Source organism: Dreissena polymorpha, chromosome 5 (assembly GCF_020536995.1).
Source record: "Dreissena polymorpha isolate Duluth1 chromosome 5, UMN_Dpol_1.0, whole genome shotgun sequence".
Lineage (NCBI taxonomy): Eukaryota > Metazoa > Mollusca > Bivalvia > Myida > Dreissenidae > Dreissena > Dreissena polymorpha.
The window spans coordinates 7,478,637-7,496,679 of record NC_068359.1 but is presented as its reverse complement, the minus strand read 5'-3'; the positions used below and the strand labels follow the sequence as shown (position 1 = coordinate 7,496,679).

At 38.7% G+C, this 18,043-nt stretch overlaps 1 protein-coding gene and 1 long non-coding RNA gene across 5 annotated transcripts in view; both read right to left on the bottom strand.

The window, feature by feature from the left end:
• The window catches only part of LOC127831684 (uncharacterized), a 126,025-nt gene that overhangs the window by 19,578 nt on the left and 88,404 nt on the right, over positions 1 to 18,043 (bottom strand). The window contains 11 exon segments of the mRNA XM_052356705.1: positions 54 to 234; positions 5,561 to 5,739; positions 6,130 to 6,397; positions 7,824 to 7,930; positions 7,932 to 8,100; positions 8,747 to 8,963; positions 10,676 to 10,802; positions 11,141 to 11,306; positions 11,974 to 12,739; positions 13,402 to 13,584; positions 14,198 to 14,293. Of these exon segments, the coding sequence (XP_052212665.1) occupies positions 54 to 234; positions 5,561 to 5,739; positions 6,130 to 6,397; positions 7,824 to 7,930; positions 7,932 to 8,100; positions 8,747 to 8,963; positions 10,676 to 10,802; positions 11,141 to 11,306; positions 11,974 to 12,739; positions 13,402 to 13,584; positions 14,198 to 14,293 (2,459 nt within the window).
• LOC127831694 (uncharacterized) lies at positions 3,965 to 5,555 on the bottom strand. Of its 4 annotated transcripts, XR_008026460.1 has the most exons (5): positions 5,285 to 5,369; positions 4,824 to 4,915; positions 4,686 to 4,777; positions 4,548 to 4,593; positions 3,973 to 4,042 (listed from the first exon to the last, which is right to left on the bottom strand). It is a non-coding gene; the product is annotated as an uncharacterized LOC127831694 (long non-coding RNA). The 4 variants fall into 4 exon arrangements; XR_008026459.1 differs by lacking the exon at positions 5,285 to 5,369 and adding an exon at positions 5,008 to 5,048 and having other exon boundaries at positions 4,686 to 4,915; XR_008026461.1 differs by lacking the exons at positions 4,548 to 4,593; positions 5,285 to 5,369 and adding an exon at positions 5,515 to 5,555 and having other exon boundaries at positions 3,965 to 4,042; positions 4,686 to 4,915.

Here is an 18,043-nt window from a genome sequence, read left to right as displayed (position 1 = left end):
GTATGGCACTTTGTATGGCACTTTGTATGCCACTAAGAATGCAAGCTTCTTACCTGGACTTGGAATGAGTACTCCTGACACCACTTGCCATGGGTGAATGTGTAACTAAGCTGGTCCGCATTGAGGAGAGACTCCACTATGCCGTTCACGTACACTTTGTAACCTGTGATCAGTGCATCACCGTAAGTATTCGGCTTGTCCCATTGGACTGCTATGTAGCGGAAGTTGCACGCCCTGTCAATCAAAATGATAGTTTGCAAACATGCGCATTGAAAATATGTTAATGTGTATTATATGCTTTTACTATTATTTGAAATGGTAATTATCATTATATTTAAATTTAAACTGTACACAACACTTATGTTTGTTAATACACAGTGCTGTGATATTTGTCTGTTTTTCTGTTTGATATTTTTGTAAGCATTATGTCTTAATAAGTTTGCCTTAATATTGTTTGTTTGCAATAAAATATTTAATTTATAAGTTCTCACAAGTTAAAATTATATAATTCCTCTACATTAGAACTCCAAAGTGCTGTTAAAAAGCAAATAAATTATTAATAATTATAATCCTTATATACACATATATGTAATGTAAATAAATCTAGGCTAAGTATGAGGTTTGGCCACTCTAAAAATTGTTTAAACAACCATGGAGTGCTAAGAATTGACCATTCTTAAGGTGGTCACCATACATGAAAAACCTTGTAGTGATGATAAGATACATGAAAAACCTGGTAGTGATGATAAGATACATGAAGAACCTCGTAGTGATGATAAGATACATGAAGAACCTCGTAGTGATGATAAGATACATGAAGAACCTCGTAGTGATGATAAGATACATGAAGAACCTCGTAGTGATGATAAGATACATGAAGAACCTCGAAGTGATGATAAGATACATGAAGAACCTGGTAGTGATGATAAGATACATGAAGAACCTCGTAGTGATGATAAGATACATGAAGAACCTCGAAGTGATGATAAGATACATGAAGAACCTTGTAGTGATGCTAAGATACATGAAGAACCTGGTAGTGATGATAAGATACATGAAGAACCTCGAAGTGATGATAAGATACATGAAGAACCTTGTAGTGATGATAAGATACATGAAGAACCTCGTAGTGATGATAAGATAAATGAAGAACCTCGAAGTGATGATAAGATACATGAAGAACCTTGTAGAGATGATAAGATACATGAAGAACCTGGTAGTGATGATAAGATACATGAAGAACCTGGTAGTGATGATAAGATACATGAAGAACCTGGTAGTGATGATAAGATACACGAAGAACCTTGTAGTGATGATAAGATACATGAAGAACCTGGTAGTGATGATAAGATACATGAAAAACCTGGTAGTGATGATAAGATACATGAAGAACCTTGAAGTGATGATAAGATACATGAAGAACCTTGTAGTGATGCTAAGATACATGAAGAACCTCGAAGTGATGATTAGATACATGAAGAACCTGGTAGTGATGATAATATACATGAAGAACCTCGAAGTGATGATTAGATACATGAAGAACCTCGTAGTGATGATAAGATACATGAAGAACCTTGTAGTGATGATAAGATACATGAAGAACCTTGTAGTGATGATAAGATACATGAAAAACCTGGTAGTGATGATAAGATACATGAAGAACCTGGTAGTGATAATAAGATACATGAAAAACCTCATAGTGATGATAAGATACATGAAGAACCTGGTAGTGATAATTAGATACATGAAGAACCTCGTAGTGATGATAAGATACATGAAGAACCTGGTAGTGATGATAAGATACATGAAAAACCTGGTAGTGATGATAAGATACATGAAAAACCTGGTAGTGATGATAAGATACATGAAGAACCTTGTAGTGATGATAAGATACATGAAGAACCTGGTAGTGATGGTAAGATATTTGAAAAACCTGGTAGTGATGATAAGATACATGAAGAACCTTGTAGTGATGATTAGATACATGAAGAACCTTGTAGTGATGATAAGATACATGAAGAACCTGGTAGTGATGATAAGATACATGAAGAACCTTGAAGTGATGATACTATACATGAAGAACCTGGTAGTGATGATAAGATACATGAAAAACCTGGTAGTGATGATAAGATACATGAAAAACCTGGTAGTGATGATAAGATACATGAAGAACCTTGTAGTGATGATAAGATACATGAAGAACCTGGTAGTGATGATAAGATACATGAAAAACCTGGTAGTGATGATAAGATACATGAAGAACCTGGTAGTGATGATAAGATACATGAAGAACCTGGTAGTGATGATAAGATACATGAAAAACCTGGTAGTGATGATAAGATACATGAAAAACCTGGTAGTGATGATAAGATACATGAAGAACCTTGTAGTGATGATAAGATACATGAAGAACCTTGTAGTGATGATAAGATACATGAAGAACCTCGTAGTGATGATAAGATACATGAAGAACCTTGTAGTGATGATAAGATACATGAAGAACCTGGTAGTGATAAGATACATGAAGAACCTGGTAGTGATGATAAGATACATGAAGAACCTGGTAGTGATAATAAGATACATGAAAAACCTCATAGTGATGATAAGATACATGAAGAACCTTGTAGTGATGATAAGATGTAATACCTGCTGTTGCATCTGGAGTTTCCATGTGTTTATGATGTGATAATGTTGTGACAGAGATGCTACCTGAGAGACAGGCTGGGGTGGGTCTAATGTTGTGACAGAGATGCTACCTGAGAGCCAGGCTGGGTGGGTCTAATGTTTTGACAGGGATGCTATCTGAGAGACAGGCTGGGTGGGTCTAATGTTGTGACAGAGATGCTATCTGAGAGACAGGCTGGGTGGGTCTAATGTTGTGACAGAGATGCTACCTGAGAGCCAGGCTGGGTGGGTAATGTTGTGACAGAGATGCTACCTGAGAGTCAGGCTGGGTGGGTCTAATGTTGTGACAGAGATGGTACCTGAGAGACAGGCTGGGTGGGTCTAATGTTTTGACCGGGATGCTACCTGAGAGCCAGGTTGGGTGGGTCTAATGTTGTGACAGAGATGCTACCTGAGAGCCAGGCTGGGTGGGTCTAATGTTGTGACAGAGATGCTACCTGAGAGACAGGCTGGGTGGGTCTAATGTTGTGACAGAGATGCTACCTGAGAGCCAGGCTGGGTGGGTCTAATGTTGTGACAGAGATGCTACCTGAGAGCCAGGCTAGGTGGGTCTAATGTTGTGACAGGGATGCTACCTGAGGGCCAGGCTGGGTGGGTCTAATGTTGTGACAGAGATGCTACCTGAGAGCCAGGCTAGGTGGGTCTAATGTTGTGACAGAGATGCTACCTGAGAGACAGGCTGGGTGGGTCTAATATTGTGACAGAGATGCTACCTGAGGGCCAGGCTGGGTGGGTCGAATGTTTTGACAGAGATGCTACCTGAGAGCCAGGCTAGGTGGGTCTAATGTTGTGACAGAGATGCTACCTGAGAGCCAGGCTAGGTGGGTCTAATGTTTGTGACAGGGATGCTACCTGAGGGCCAGGCTGGGTGGGTCTAATGTTGTGACAGAGATGCTACCTGAGAGCCAGGCTAGGTGGGTCTAATGTTGTGACAGAGATGCTACCTGAGAGACAGGCTGGGTGGGTCTAATTTTGTGACAGAGATGCTACCTGAGAGACAGGCTGGGTGGGGTCTAATGTTGTGACAGAGATGCTACCTGAGAGCCAGGCTGGGTGGGTCTAATGTTGTGACAGAGATGCTACCTGAGAGCCAGGCTGGGTGGGTCTAATGTTTTGACAGAGATGCTACCTGAGAGCGAGACCGGGTGGGTCTAATGTTTTGACAGAGATGCTACCTGAGAGCCAGGCTGGGTGGGTCTAATGTTGTGACAGGGATGCTACCTGAGGGCCAGGCTGGGTGGGTAATGTTGTGACAGGGATGCTACCTGAGAGCCAGGCTGGGTGGGTCTAATGTTGTGACAGGGATGCTACCTGAGAGACAGGCTGGGTGGGTCTAATGTTGTGACAGGGATGCTACCTGAGAGCCAGGCTGGGTGGGTCTAATGTTGTGACAGAGATGCTACCTGAGAGACAGGCTGGGTGGGTCTAATGTTTTGACAGAGATGCTACCTGAGAGCGGGACCGGGTGGGTCTAATGTTTTGACAGAGTTGCTACCTGAGAGCCAGGCTGGGTGGGTCTAATGTTGTGACAGGGATGCTACCTGAGGGCCAGGCTGGGTGGGTAATGTTTGTGACAGGGATGCTACCTGAGAGCCAGGCTGGGTGGGTCTAATGTTGTGACAGGGATGCTACCTGAGAGCCAGGCTGGGTGGGTCTAATGTTGTGACAGGGATGCTACCTGAGAGCCAGGCTGGGTGGGTCTAATGTTGTGACAGGGATGCTACCGGAGAGCCAGGCTGGGTGGGTCTAATGTTGTGACAGAGATGCTACCTGAGAGACAGGCTGGGTGGGTCTAATGTTTTGACAGAGATGCTACCTGAGAGACAGGCTGGGTGGGTCTAATGTTGTGACAGGGATGCTACCTGAGAGCCAGGCTGGGTGGGTCTAATGTTGTGACAGGGATGCTACCTGAGAGACAGGCTGGGTGGGTCTAATGTTGTGACAGAGATGCTACCTGAGAGCCAGGCTGGGTGGGTCAAATGTTTTGACAGGGATGGTACCTGAGAGACAGGCTGGGTGGGTCTAATGTTGTGACAGGGATGCTACCTGAGAGACAGGCTGGGTGGGTCTAATGTTGTGACAGGGATGCTACCTGAGAGACAGGCTCGGTGGGTCTAATGTTGTGACAGGGATGCTACCTGAGAGACAGGCTGGGTGGGTCTAATGTTGTGACAGGGATGCTACCTGAGAGACAGGCTGGGTGGGTCTAATGTTGTGACAGGGATGCTACCTGAGAGCCAGGCTGGGTGGGTCTAATGTTGTGACAGGGATGCTACCTGAGAGACAGGCTGGGTGGGTCTAATGTTTTGACAGGGATGCTACCTGAGAGACAGGCTGGGTGGGTCTAATGTTGTGACAGAGATGCTACCTGAGAGACAGGCTGGGTGGGTCTAATGTTGTGACAGGGATGCTACCTGAGAGACAGGCTGAGTGGGTCTAATGTTGTGACAAGAGATGCTACCTGAGAGCCAGGCTGGGTGGGTCTAATGTTGTGACAGGGATGCTACCTGAGAGCGAGGCTGGGTGGGTCTAATGTTGTGACAGGGATGCTACCTGAGAGCCAGGCTGGGTGGGTCTAATGTTTTGACAGGGATGGTACCTGAGAGACAGGCTGGGTGGGTCTAATGTTGTGACAGGGATGCTACCTGAGAGCCAGGCTGGGTGGGTCTAATGTTGTGACAGAGATGCTACCTGAGAGCCAGGCTGGGTGGGTCTAATGTTGTGACAGGGATGCTACCTGAGAGCCAGGCTGGGTGGGTCTAATGTTGTGACAGGGATGCTACCTGAGAGCGAGGCGGGGTGGGTCTAATGTTTTGACAGGGATGGTACCTGAGAGACAGGCTGGGTGGGTCTAATGTTGTGACAGAGATGCTACCTGAGAGCCAGGCTGGGTGGGTCAGGTGGTGCAGACGTCTGCACGGTGAGCTGCTTGGACCTGTCCTTGACCTGTCCCTCCCCGTCTAGCGCCAGCAGACGCAGGAAGTGGGTCGTGCCAGGCAGACACTTGTTGATCACGCAGTTGGAGTCCTTGTTTGACAGACGAACCTCACGTTCCTGAAGGGGTGATCAAACATTTTACATTGCCTAGGTTGGAATATCATTTCATGCTTTCCTTCTTCGCTCATTACCAATAAATGAACAAGGGCAGGCAACACAGGAAAACCTTAATGTATTCAAGGTTTTTAAAAGTAAAATATTAATTATGTTTTAAATGTTAAAAGTAACTATTATATTGAAAAAGCAACAACACCAATTTGTGTTTAATACATTAGCCTTTCATATTATTGCCTTAAAAGTTACAACTACTTTTGATTACCCCTATAGTAATTCATATATGTAGTTATGTACTACCATTTAAAAATTAAAGTTCAAATCTTGTGTAATATATACTGCAAATACAAACTGTTCACCCCAGATACATATAAAACATCACAGCAAGCATACCGCAGGTTGTGCAATACTGCTCCACTGTATCTTATAACAGCCAACCCCTTCTGTCTCCAGGAAGTGACCCCAGTCCAGGTGAATCGAGGTTTCTGTGAGCTTTGTGACCTTGACTGGGATATCAAGGTCGTCTGTGAGGGTCATGTCTTCAAGGGCCTCCCCCTCCCGGGGCGAGTGTAGTGACGTATTGATGGACAGCGTGTTGGACTTCCCCGAGTCCGAGTACTCTGGGTTAGCACTCAGTGCCACCAGGTTCACCCGGTAGTGTCTGCAATATACGGCACATAAGTTAGTTTGAAGATTTCTGAATCTGTATCACAAATTTGTTGATATTTTTAGTTTCCACAAATCATGGCACTGTTCCATATTCCAAAATGTATGAAGAAATCTCTACAGGCAATATTGATTAGCTTTTATACAAAGCAAAAATATACCTCTTAGAATAGCAAAAGCTTCCAGCCTTAACTATTAGTCTTTATTTACAATTTGAATAGTCTGCTTTCAAGAATATTTCTGTACACATATGTGTGACAATTTCTCTTTATTGATGGGCTGATATGGCTAGTTCCAAAACTCACAGTCACAGAAGCAAATGGATAACCAGCAAAATGTCAAGTGACAGATGTTTTGAAAGGCCATATAAATAAACAAGGGACAAAATTGTCACAAAACCAGGTTTTCAATTTGAAAAAAAAAATCTGATAAAGGGAGACAACTCAAACTGCACTGATTGTTTATAATTAACTGCCTTTGTTTAAAAATAAATCTATTTTTAGTCGTTGCGACCTTGACCTTGGAGATATTCATGTAATTCTTTTGTGCGATACACCGTCTAATTATGGTGAAGAAATGTGTCAAATGATTATAAAATCTCACAATGAATGACATAGTTATGGCCTGGACAAGCTCATTTATGGCCATTTTTGACCTTTAAACTCAAAGTGTGACCTTGACCTTGGAGATATTGACGTAATTCTTTCGCGCGACACACTGTCTAATGATGGTGAACAAATGTGCCAGATGATTTTTTAATCTCACAATGAACGACAAAGTTATGGCCCGGACAAGCTTGTTCCGCCCGCCAGCCCGCCCGCCCGCCAACATTTGCCAATCTAATAACCAGTTTTTTCCTTCTGACAACCTGGTTAACAATAAATAAGCACTAGTTTCAATATTATTTAAGTCTTACTCTATAAATTTTGAAAAGTAGCGTTTATTTGGGAAATTAGGCATTTTTGCTTTAAAAAAGCGCCTTAGAATAGAAGAAATAAGTAAGTAAATTTTAGTGTTGTTTGATGCCTTTTTGATGAGTTTTAAGAACAGATTTTTCTCAGGAAAAGGACTATGAATGTTTAGCAGTAAGCTTTAAACTTTCAAGCCATTTATGATTATATAATTGTGCAAGCCCTGACTTGTTAGGTATGCAGGGTATGACAGCCTTTCTGTGTGTGGTACTGACCTGTTAGGCCTGCAAGGTATGACAGCCTTTCTGTGTGTGGTACTGACCTGTTAGGTCTGCAGGGTATGACAGCCTTTCTGTGTGTGGTACTGACCTGTAAGGCCTACAGGGTATGACAGCCTTTCTATGTGTGGTACTGACCTGTTAGGCCTGCAGGGTATGACAGCCTTTCTATGTGTGGTACTGACCTGTTCGGTATACAGGGTATGACAGCCTTCCTGTGTGTGGTACTGACCTGTTAGGTCTGCAGGGAATTACAGCCTTTCTATGTGTGTTGCTGAGCTCATTGCCTGCCTTCTTGTCATTGAGGTACACCTGGTACCCCCTCACCCTCACACCCCCCGTACAGCCGAGGCTCTCCCCACTCAATGACAAACTCGTCCGGGGTGGAGGAGCGCAGGAAGATCTCCGGGGGATCCGGGGGACCAGGGATCATCACCTGGATGTTCTGGGGCTGCTGGGGCAGGGTGTCTGTGAAGTAGGCTGGCTCCACCACAATGTCGTAGATAGACCTGAAGTCAGAGGCTTGTTTGTATGGGGTAAGAAAGCAACAATGGGCAAACTCTGATACTTGTGATGGAGTCACTGAGTTATATAGTACAGATGTGAAGTCTGAACTTGAAAACTGGCTTAAGATTTAACAAAGATAGGCAATTACCTTTAGAAAAATACTTTACCATTCATTCTTGTGATTGTTATGAACAAAATGCATAATAAACCATATTCCACTTCAACAAACCTTACTATTTTCAAGTTCTGCTTTAACTTGGCATTGTCTCAAATCATTTAGCAACAAAATGACATGAATTACTTATGTACACAAATACATATTAATACATAAATATGTGAAACAAAGCAGCTTTAAAACAATAAGGTCTGTGCTAGTTTACTTCCATGTTCTGGTAAATAGTCAAGTTTAACCCTTTCAGTGCGGGAACCGAATTTTGAAGGCTTTTGCAAACAGTTTGGATCCAGATGAGACGCCACAGAACGTGGCGTCTCATCAGGATCCAAACTGTTTGCTATTCTGATATTATTTGAAAAAAAAATCGAAGAAAAATGCTAATTTTAGAAATAAAGCAGACGACATTTTAGCAGATGACAAATTTCCCAGCATGCAAAGGGTTAAATCAGACTGCCTGTTTTGCAACTGCTTACTTCAGTCTTGTCACAGGAATGGTAGACTTGCTGTAGTCCGGGCTGACGTATTTCGTCTGGACCACACGGTCGTCATGCGAGTACCAGATGATGTTGTACTGCTTAAGTAGAGACTTCTCTCCTCCCTGGGTAGTCCACTGAGCCGTAACATCGCCGAACGTCTTGTTGTCACGGTCCTCGTTGTGTGAGAAAAATGCATCCAAAGAATGCAGGTAACCTTTAAAAAAATCAGAGAGGCACATACAATACAGAAAACTGACAAAATAGTTGACAGGCTGTAGAAACAGACAAGAAAAACTGAATGGAATGTACCATGCTAGGTAGATTGTTTGAACTATCAAATTTTCTTGTGGCTTAAACATTTCAGATTACCTACGAACAAAAGACATAGCTTTAAAATGGCATACAGTTTAAATATTTGCAAAGTGGCAAAAAAACTGCCAAGAAAATGTCCATGGAATGTATCAGCCTAGGTCAATTATCCTTGCTTCAAATGTTTTTGTGTTATATTGTACAAATACTAAAGCCGATTTCATACCGTCCATGTTGTTTGATTTCAAGGGTGTCTTACCGTCCATGTTGTTTGATTTCAAGGGTGTCTTACCGTCCATGTTGTTTGATTTCATGGGTGTCTTACCATCCATGTTGTTAGGTAGAGTGATTTCAAGGGTGTCTTACCGTCCATGTTGCTAGGTAGAGTGATTTCAAAGGTGTCTTACCGTCCATGTTGCTAGGTAGAGTGATTTCAAGGGTGTCTTACCGTCCATGTTGTTAGGTAGAGTGATTTCAAGGGTGTCTTACCGTCCATGTTGTTAGGAACAGTGATTTCAAGGGTGTCTTACCGTCCATGTTGTTAGGTATATTCTTACCGTCCGTGTTGTTAGGTAGAGTGATTTCAAGGGTTTCTTACCGTCCATGTTGCTAGGTAGAGTGATTTCAAGGGTGTCTTACCGTCCATGTTGCTAGGTAGAGTGATTTCAAGGGTGTCTTACCGTCCATGTTGTTAGGTTGAGTGATTTCAAGGGTGTCTTACCGTCCATGTTTTTAGGTAGAGTGATTTAAAGGGTGTCTTACCATCCATGTTGTTAGGTAGAGTGATTTTAAGGATGTCTTACCGTTCATGTTGTTAGGTAGAGTGATTTCAAGGGTGTCTTACCGTCCATGTTGTTAGGTAGAGTGATTTCAAGGATGTCTTACCGTCCATGTTGTTAGGTAGAAAGATTTCAAGGGTGTCTTACCGTCCATATTGTTAGATAGAGTGATTTCAAGGGTGTCTTACTGCCATGTTGTTAGGTAGAGTGATTTCAAGGTTGTCTTACCGTCCATGTTGTTAGGTAGAGTGATTTCAAGGATGTCTTACCGTCCATGTTGTTAGGTAGAGTGATTTCAAGGATGTCTTACCGTCCATGTTGTTAGGTAGAGTGATTTCAAGGATGTCTTACCGTCCATGTTGTTAGGTTGAGTGATTTCAAGGGTTTCTTACCGTCCATGTTGTTAGGTAGAGTGATTTCAAGGGTGTCTTACCGTCCATGTTGTTAGGTAGTGATTTCAAGGATGTCTTACCGTCCATGTTGTTAGGTAGAGTGATTTCAAGGGTTTCTTACCGTCCATGTTGTTAGGTAGAGTGATTTCAAGGGTGTCTTAGAGTTGTTGTTAGGTAGAGTTATTTCAAGGGTGTTTTACCGTCTATGTTGCTAGGTAGAGTTATTTCAAGGGTGTCTTACCGTCCATGTTGCTAGGTAGAGTGATTTCAAGGGTGTCTTACCGTCCATGTTGTTAGGTAGAGTTATTTCAAGGGTGTCTTACCGTCTATGTTGCTAGGTAGAGTTATTTCAAGGGTGTCTTACCGTCCATGTTGCTAGGTAGAGTGATTTCAAGGGTGTCTTACCGTCCATGTTGTTGGGTAGAGTGATTTCAAGGTTGTCTTACCGTCCATGTTGTTAGGTAGAGTGATTTCAAGGGTGTCCGAAGGCGAGGCATCAAGATTATCTTCGTCATCTAGCAGCAGACTGTAGTCTGTATCCAGGGGGTTGGTGTTCTTATATGCTCCCTTGTACTGTAGACACACATGGCAAGAGTCTTTTTTCAGAACTAGTTTTTCCATACAGAAAAGTTAACAGCTTAAAAGTTATGTTGAATTAAACATTTCAAAATATCAGTCATGAATATTTCAGGTTACAGCAAATGTGCATCAATAAAAACGTTATTTACATATTTATACTAATATTCATACTTTAAATAATTTGAGAAATTTACTGGAAAAATGTTCTTAGGTGTACAAATATACAAATATGAAATGACATACATTAACATTAAATAATAACTCATTAGGAACACACGGATGATCCTGATTCTGAGATCCAAAACTAATCAGTTTTCACATGATGTAGGTACCTTGCGTTTGCGTTCCTTCTTGCCCTGTTCTGTGCAGGTCAAGGCCACGAGGATGACATGGTAGGGTTTCCCAGGGCGACACTTGGTCAGCTGACAACTCTGGGAGGCAGGTCCCAGATGGCAGTACGTCTTGCCGTTTATCTCAAGCTTGTATCCCTCAAGGTACCTGCCAGGAAACAGTATACTTTATACTCATCTATATATACTATATACTCATCTATATATACTTTATACTTATCTATATATACTATATACTCATCTATATATACTATATACTCTTCTATATATACTATGGATGCAAGAGGTTAACCGGTTAACCTTCCAAAACGACCAGTTAACAAGTTAAATTTTCAGGAAAAGATTAAATTGATTGTTTTATTAAAGCCGGTGCAGTCCACTCAGACTAATCAAGGACGACACTTTCCACTTTTATGGATTTTTATATGAACGAAGTCTTTTCCAAGGAAATCTTAACGGAAAGTTTTATCCTTCATTAACCTGCAACAACTGCAGAGGCATATCTGAGAAAACACTTTACTTACATGCATTAAGCGCTAATTTTCCCACATAGAGGCTAAATTATTATTCAGAAAGATTTCAAGTGATGGGTGGTTACTGTGAAATATCAAATGTTCAAGTTCAGTGGAAATCCTCAAAGCCTGACATCCCCGGAAACAGAAGTCTGGTTTACAAGGGTTACTGTTGAGAGAGGAAGTAATTTATCCAAATTTCTGATGACTCCCTGTATACCATCTAAACAAACATAAGTACAAGATACAGTTTCTTTTGTTACAACTGTTAGGCTTAATATATATATATATACATAAGCATACCTGCGTAGATATTTTGGTTTCCCCTCTGAATCTTTTCCAACCACAGACATCAGTAACGGTTTTTCCCAGTATAGCTGGGCAGTGGTTTGTGTGTAACCAGTCAGCAACAAGACTGGTGGCTCAGTGGGTGCACGCGTGCGGGCATACAGCGGACGAGACATGATGTGCGCAGTTCTACGATTTTTCTCCACATTCGAATCCTTATCGTCCTTTTCCAGTGAAGTTTTCACACTTACGACCGCCTCAACAATGATCTTATACTGGTTGCCTGGTGTTAGATCATCAATGGTGAGGGTGTCATCTGTTGGAAGCAGGTTCACATGACTAGCGACAACACAGTCATCCATGTCTGTCCGCTTGTTGTACTTCACGTCTGCCCAGCGTACAATAACCCCCTGCAGTTTGTTTGACCCGTACACAATGGGTGGTGTCCACATCAGTTTCAAAGACGACATGGACGACTTGATGACCTTCAGTGCTGCCGGGGGTTCAGTCCCAGACGTCTTCACTAAAATACTGGAGTTTGGCAACCAGGGTGAATCATCAGCAGGTAAAATGGTATCTTTTGGAATGGTTCGGATCTGTTTAAGGCGATGTTTGTCAGGAAGTCTGTCAAAGTACTCGTCGGTGATTGCAGTGATGCGGATCATGTAGTCTGTCTTCTCCCGCAAGCCTTCGATGACTGCCGTGGTGGCGTCAGGTATCACATCCACTGTCAAATGGTGCGGGTCATTGGTGTTGAGTGAGACAGCGTCCACACGAATACCTGCACAACAAACAGAGATCATGATTTAATAATTCAAGCTATTCAACATTTCATAACATATTTACATATCTATTTGAGTGTTTGAAATTTGTATGATTTCTATATCTATCTAGGTGTATAAAAATCAAACTGCTTAGAAACTCTCACCACTGAAACCTGATTTCATCCTTCCCATTTTACACAGAGATTCACACAGCACAATTAAACATGGAGGTTATCTTGCTGCCTGCTTATTGACAAATATGTCTTGTAACCTGATAATACACTTAAATGCCTTTAAGTAGTTAAGAAGGAAATAATGATGAATATTGAATGAATCATTATGTAAGAAGCAATTATTGGATTGAACATAAATACTTTGATCTGAATGCTCACTTTAGTTTCCCCAAGGAGCTTAGTGAACAGGGCCCCTAACATCTTGCACAAACATACTTTTAACTGACATATTGGCAGCAGTAGGCTACGTACCAATCACATTGACCCCCTGTTCACTGGGAGGGTCCCAGGTTATATGTACCAATCACATCAAACAATGTTAACTGGGAGGGTCCCAGGCTATACGTAACAATCACATCCACCACCTGTTCACTGGGAGGGTCCCAGGCTATACGAACAATCACATCGACCCCCTGTTCACTGGGAGGGTCCCAGGCTATACGTACCAATCACATCCACCCCCTGTTCACTGGGAGGGTCCCAGGCTATCTTGATGGCCGAGCAGGTGGTAGAGATGACCCCAATGTTGGATGGGGCAGTCGGTGGACGGGCTGTCCTCACTATCAGGTTGTCTGACTTGGCCGTCAGAATAAACGCACACACCGTCTCCCTGCCTACTGTCTTCTCACCTGAGATTACAAGCATCCAGATGTGAATCAACACAAAACTGGAAACCATACCAAGTTGTTTAGAATGTTTTTTACATAAACAATGACTTTACTTTATTTTCAACAACATGGGAAGATTAAATACCAAAATCGAAATTTATGCACAAACATAAGAAAACTTAAAATTTACAAGCTTGAATTTCTCTCAAAAAGGCAATTTTCAAATAACGTTTTAAGTCATGAATGCGCATCATCATCACCTCCCTAAATTTAAACTGAAAGTAACTAGCCCTTCCTATTTATAATAAAAAATAAATTGCAGGAAGCATTACTGTCTGTTTTTATCAAGCACAAAAACTGTATTTTCATGTTAGCTTGATAATAAAAACATCCTGCTGGAATGTCACAGCCAAAGATAAAAGGTTTAAGCGCTTTAATGGATATGGTGTCTGTCTGGCAACCAGGAGGTCACTTCATGTCTTTGATCCTCACTAGGGGCCTTTCTCCCAAGACACCAAGTACTGGTTCATCCCAGGACACAGACTCCAGTGAGAGAGAGCCCAAATACACTAAACACATTTGATGTATAATAAATAGGTTTGAACTTGCGAGAGGAATGTGAGAGACATCTTACCTTCATCAATATCTTTGTATTTCTCCATCTTTCTGGCCTCTACAACCACATTGTAGGTGGTGGCAGGCCGCAGGTTGGTGATCAGTAGGTGGTCCTCTGTAACAATATACACAGCAATCTGTCAGTCAAACTTGTCACAAAATAGACAGCAATATGTCAGTCAAACTTGTAACAAAATAGACAGCAATATGTCAGTCAAACTTGTAAAAAAATAGACATTAATATGTAAGTAAAACTTGTAACAAAATAAACAGCAATACATCAGTCAAACTTGTAACAAAATAGAAAGCAATACATCAGTCAAACTTGTAACAAATTAGAAAGCAATATTTCAGTCTAACTTGTAACAAAATAAGCAGCAATATGTCAGTCAAACTTGTAACAAAAAAGACATTAATATGTAAGTAAAACTGGTACTGAGAAGGAACTTAATGCTTTTTAATACAAGTGAATGTTTGATCTTAAGATATTTGTAACTGTATAATGCAAGTGAATGTTTCATCTTTAGATATTTGTAACTGTATAATACAAGTGAATGTTTCATCTTTAGATATTTGTAACTGTATAATGCAAGTGAATGTTTGATCTTAAGATATTTGTAACTGTATAATGCAAGTGAATGTTTGATCTTAAGATATTTGTAACTGTATAATACTAGTGAATGTTTGATCTTAAGATATTTGTAACTGTATAATACAAGTGAATTTTTGATCTTAAGATATTTGTAACTGTATAATGCAAGTGAATGTTTGATCTTAAGATATTTGTAACTGTATAATGCAAGTGAATGTTTGATCTTAAGATATTTGTAACTGTATAATACAAGTGAATGTTTCATCTTTAGATATTTGTAACTGTATAATGCAAGTGAATGTTTGATCTTAAGATATTTGTAACTGTATAATGCAAGTGAATGTTTGATCTTAAGGTATTTGTAACTGTATAATACAAGTGAATGTTTGATCTTAAGATATTTGTAACTGTATAATACAAGTGAATGTTTGATCTTAAGATATTTGTAACTGTATAATACAAGTGAATGTTTGATCTTAAGATATTTGTAACTGTATAATGCAAGTGAATGTTTGATCTTAAGATATTTGTAACTGTATAATACAAGTGAATGTTTCATCTTTAGATATTTGTAACTGTATAATGCAAGTGAATGTTTGATCTTAAGATATTTGTAACTGTATAATGCAAGTGAATGTTTGATCTTAAGATATTTGTAACTGTATAATACAAGTGAATGTTTCATCTTTAGATATTTGTAACTGTATAATGCAAGTGAATGTTTGATCTTAAGATATTTGTAACTGTATAATGCAAGTGAATGTTTGATCTTCAGATATTTGTAACTGTATAATGCAAGTGAATGTTTGATCTTAAGATATTTGTAACTGTATAATGCAAGTGAATGTTTGATCTTCAGATATTTGTAACTGTATAATGCAAGTAAATGTTTGATTTTAAGATATTTGTAACTGTATAATGCAAGTGAATGTTTTATCTTCATATATTTATAACTGTGTAATGCAAGTGAATGTTTGATCTTAAGATATTTGTAACTGTATAATACAAGTGAATGTTTCATCTTTAGATATTTGTAACTGTATAATGCAAGTGAATGTTTGATCTTAAGATATTTGTAACTGTATAATGCAAGTGAATGTTTGATCTTCAGATATTTGTAACTGTATAATTCAAGTAAATGTTTGATTTTAAGATATTTTTAACTGTATAATGCAAGTGAATGTTTGATCTTAAGATATTTGTAACTGTATAATGCAAGTGAATGTTTGATCTTAAGATATTTGTAACTGTATAATGCAAGTGAATGTTTGATCTTAAGATATTTGTAACTGTATAATACAAGTGAATGTTTCATCTTTAGATATTTGTAACTGTATACTGCAAGTGAATGTTTGATCTTAAGATATTTGTAACTGTATAATGCAAGTGAATGTTTGATCTTCAGATATTTGTTACTGTATAATGCAAGTGAATGTTTGATCTTAAGATATTTGTAACTGTATAATGCAAGTGAATGTTTGATCTTCAGATATGTGTAACTGTATAATGCAAGTAAATGTTTGATTTTAAGATATTTGTAACTGTATAATGCAAGTGAATGTTTTATCTTCATATATTTATAACTGTGTAATGCAAGTGAATGTTTGATCTTAAGATATTTGTAACTGTATAATGCAAGTGAATGTTTGATCTTCAGATATTTGTTACTGTATAATGCAAGTGAATGTTTGATCTTAAGATATTTGTAACTGTATAATACAAGTGAATGTTTCATCTTTAGATATTTGTAACTGTATAATGCAAGTGAATGTTTGATCTTAAGATATTTGTAACTGTATAATGCAAGTGAATGTTTGATCTTAAGGTATTTGTAACTGTATAATACAAGTGAATGTTTGATCTTAAGATATTTGTAACTGTATAATACAAGTGAATGTTTGATCTTAAGATATTTGTAACTGTATAATACAAGAGAATGTTTGATCTTAAGATATTTGTAACTGTATAATGCAAGTGAATGTTTGATCTTAAGATATTTGTAACTGTATAATACAAGTGAATGTTTCATCTTTAGATATTTGTAACTGTATAATGCAAGTGAATGTTTGATCTTAAGATATTTGTAACTGTATAATGCAAGTGAATGTTTGATCTTAAGATATTTGTAACTGTATAATACAAGTGAATGTTTCATCTTTAGATATTTGTAACTGTATAATGCAAGTGAATGTTTGATCTTAAGATATTTGTAACTGTATAATGCAAGTGAATGTTTGATCTTCAGATATTTGTAACTGTATAATGCAAGTGAATGTTTGATCTTAAGATATTTGTAACTGTATAATGCAAGTGAATGTTTGATCTTCAGATATTTGTAACTGTATAATGCAAGTAAATGTTTGATTTTAAGATATTTGTAACTGTATAATGCAAGTGAATGTTTTATCTTCATATATTTATAACTGTGTAATGCAAGTGAATGTTTGATCTTAAGATATTTGTAACTGTATAATACAAGTGAATGTTTCATCTTTAGATATTTGTAACTGTATAATGCAAGTGAATGTTTGATCTTAAGATATTTGTAACTGTATAATGCAAGTGAATGTTTGATCTTCAGATATTTGTAACTGTATAATTCAAGTAAATGTTTGATTTTAAGATATTTTTAACTGTATAATGCAAGTGAATGTTTGATCTTAAGATATTTGTAACTGTATAATGCAAGTGAATGTTTGATCTTAAGATATTTGTAACTGTATAATGCAAGTGAATGTTTGATCTTAAGATATTTGTAACTGTATAATACAAGTGAATGTTTCATCTTTAGATATTTGTAACTGTATACTGCAAGTGAATGTTTGATCTTAAGATATTTGTAACTGTATAATGCAAGTGAATGTTTGATCTTCAGATATTTGTTACTGTATAATGCAAGTGAATGTTTGATCTTAAGATATTTGTAACTGTATAATGCAAGTGAATGTTTGATCTTCAGATATGTGTAACTGTATAATGCAAGTAAATGTTTGATTTTAAGATATTTGTAACTGTATAATGCAAGTGAATGTTTTATCTTCATATATTTATAACTGTGTAATGCAAGTGAATGTTTGATCTTAAGATATTTGTAACTGTATAATACAAGTGAATGTTTCATCTTTAGATATTTGTAACTGTATAATGCAAGTGAATGTTTGATCTTAAGATATTTGTAACTGTATAATGCAAGTGAATGTTTTATCTTCATATATTTATAACTGTGTAATGCAAGTGAATGTTTGATCTTAAGATATTTGTAACTGTATAATG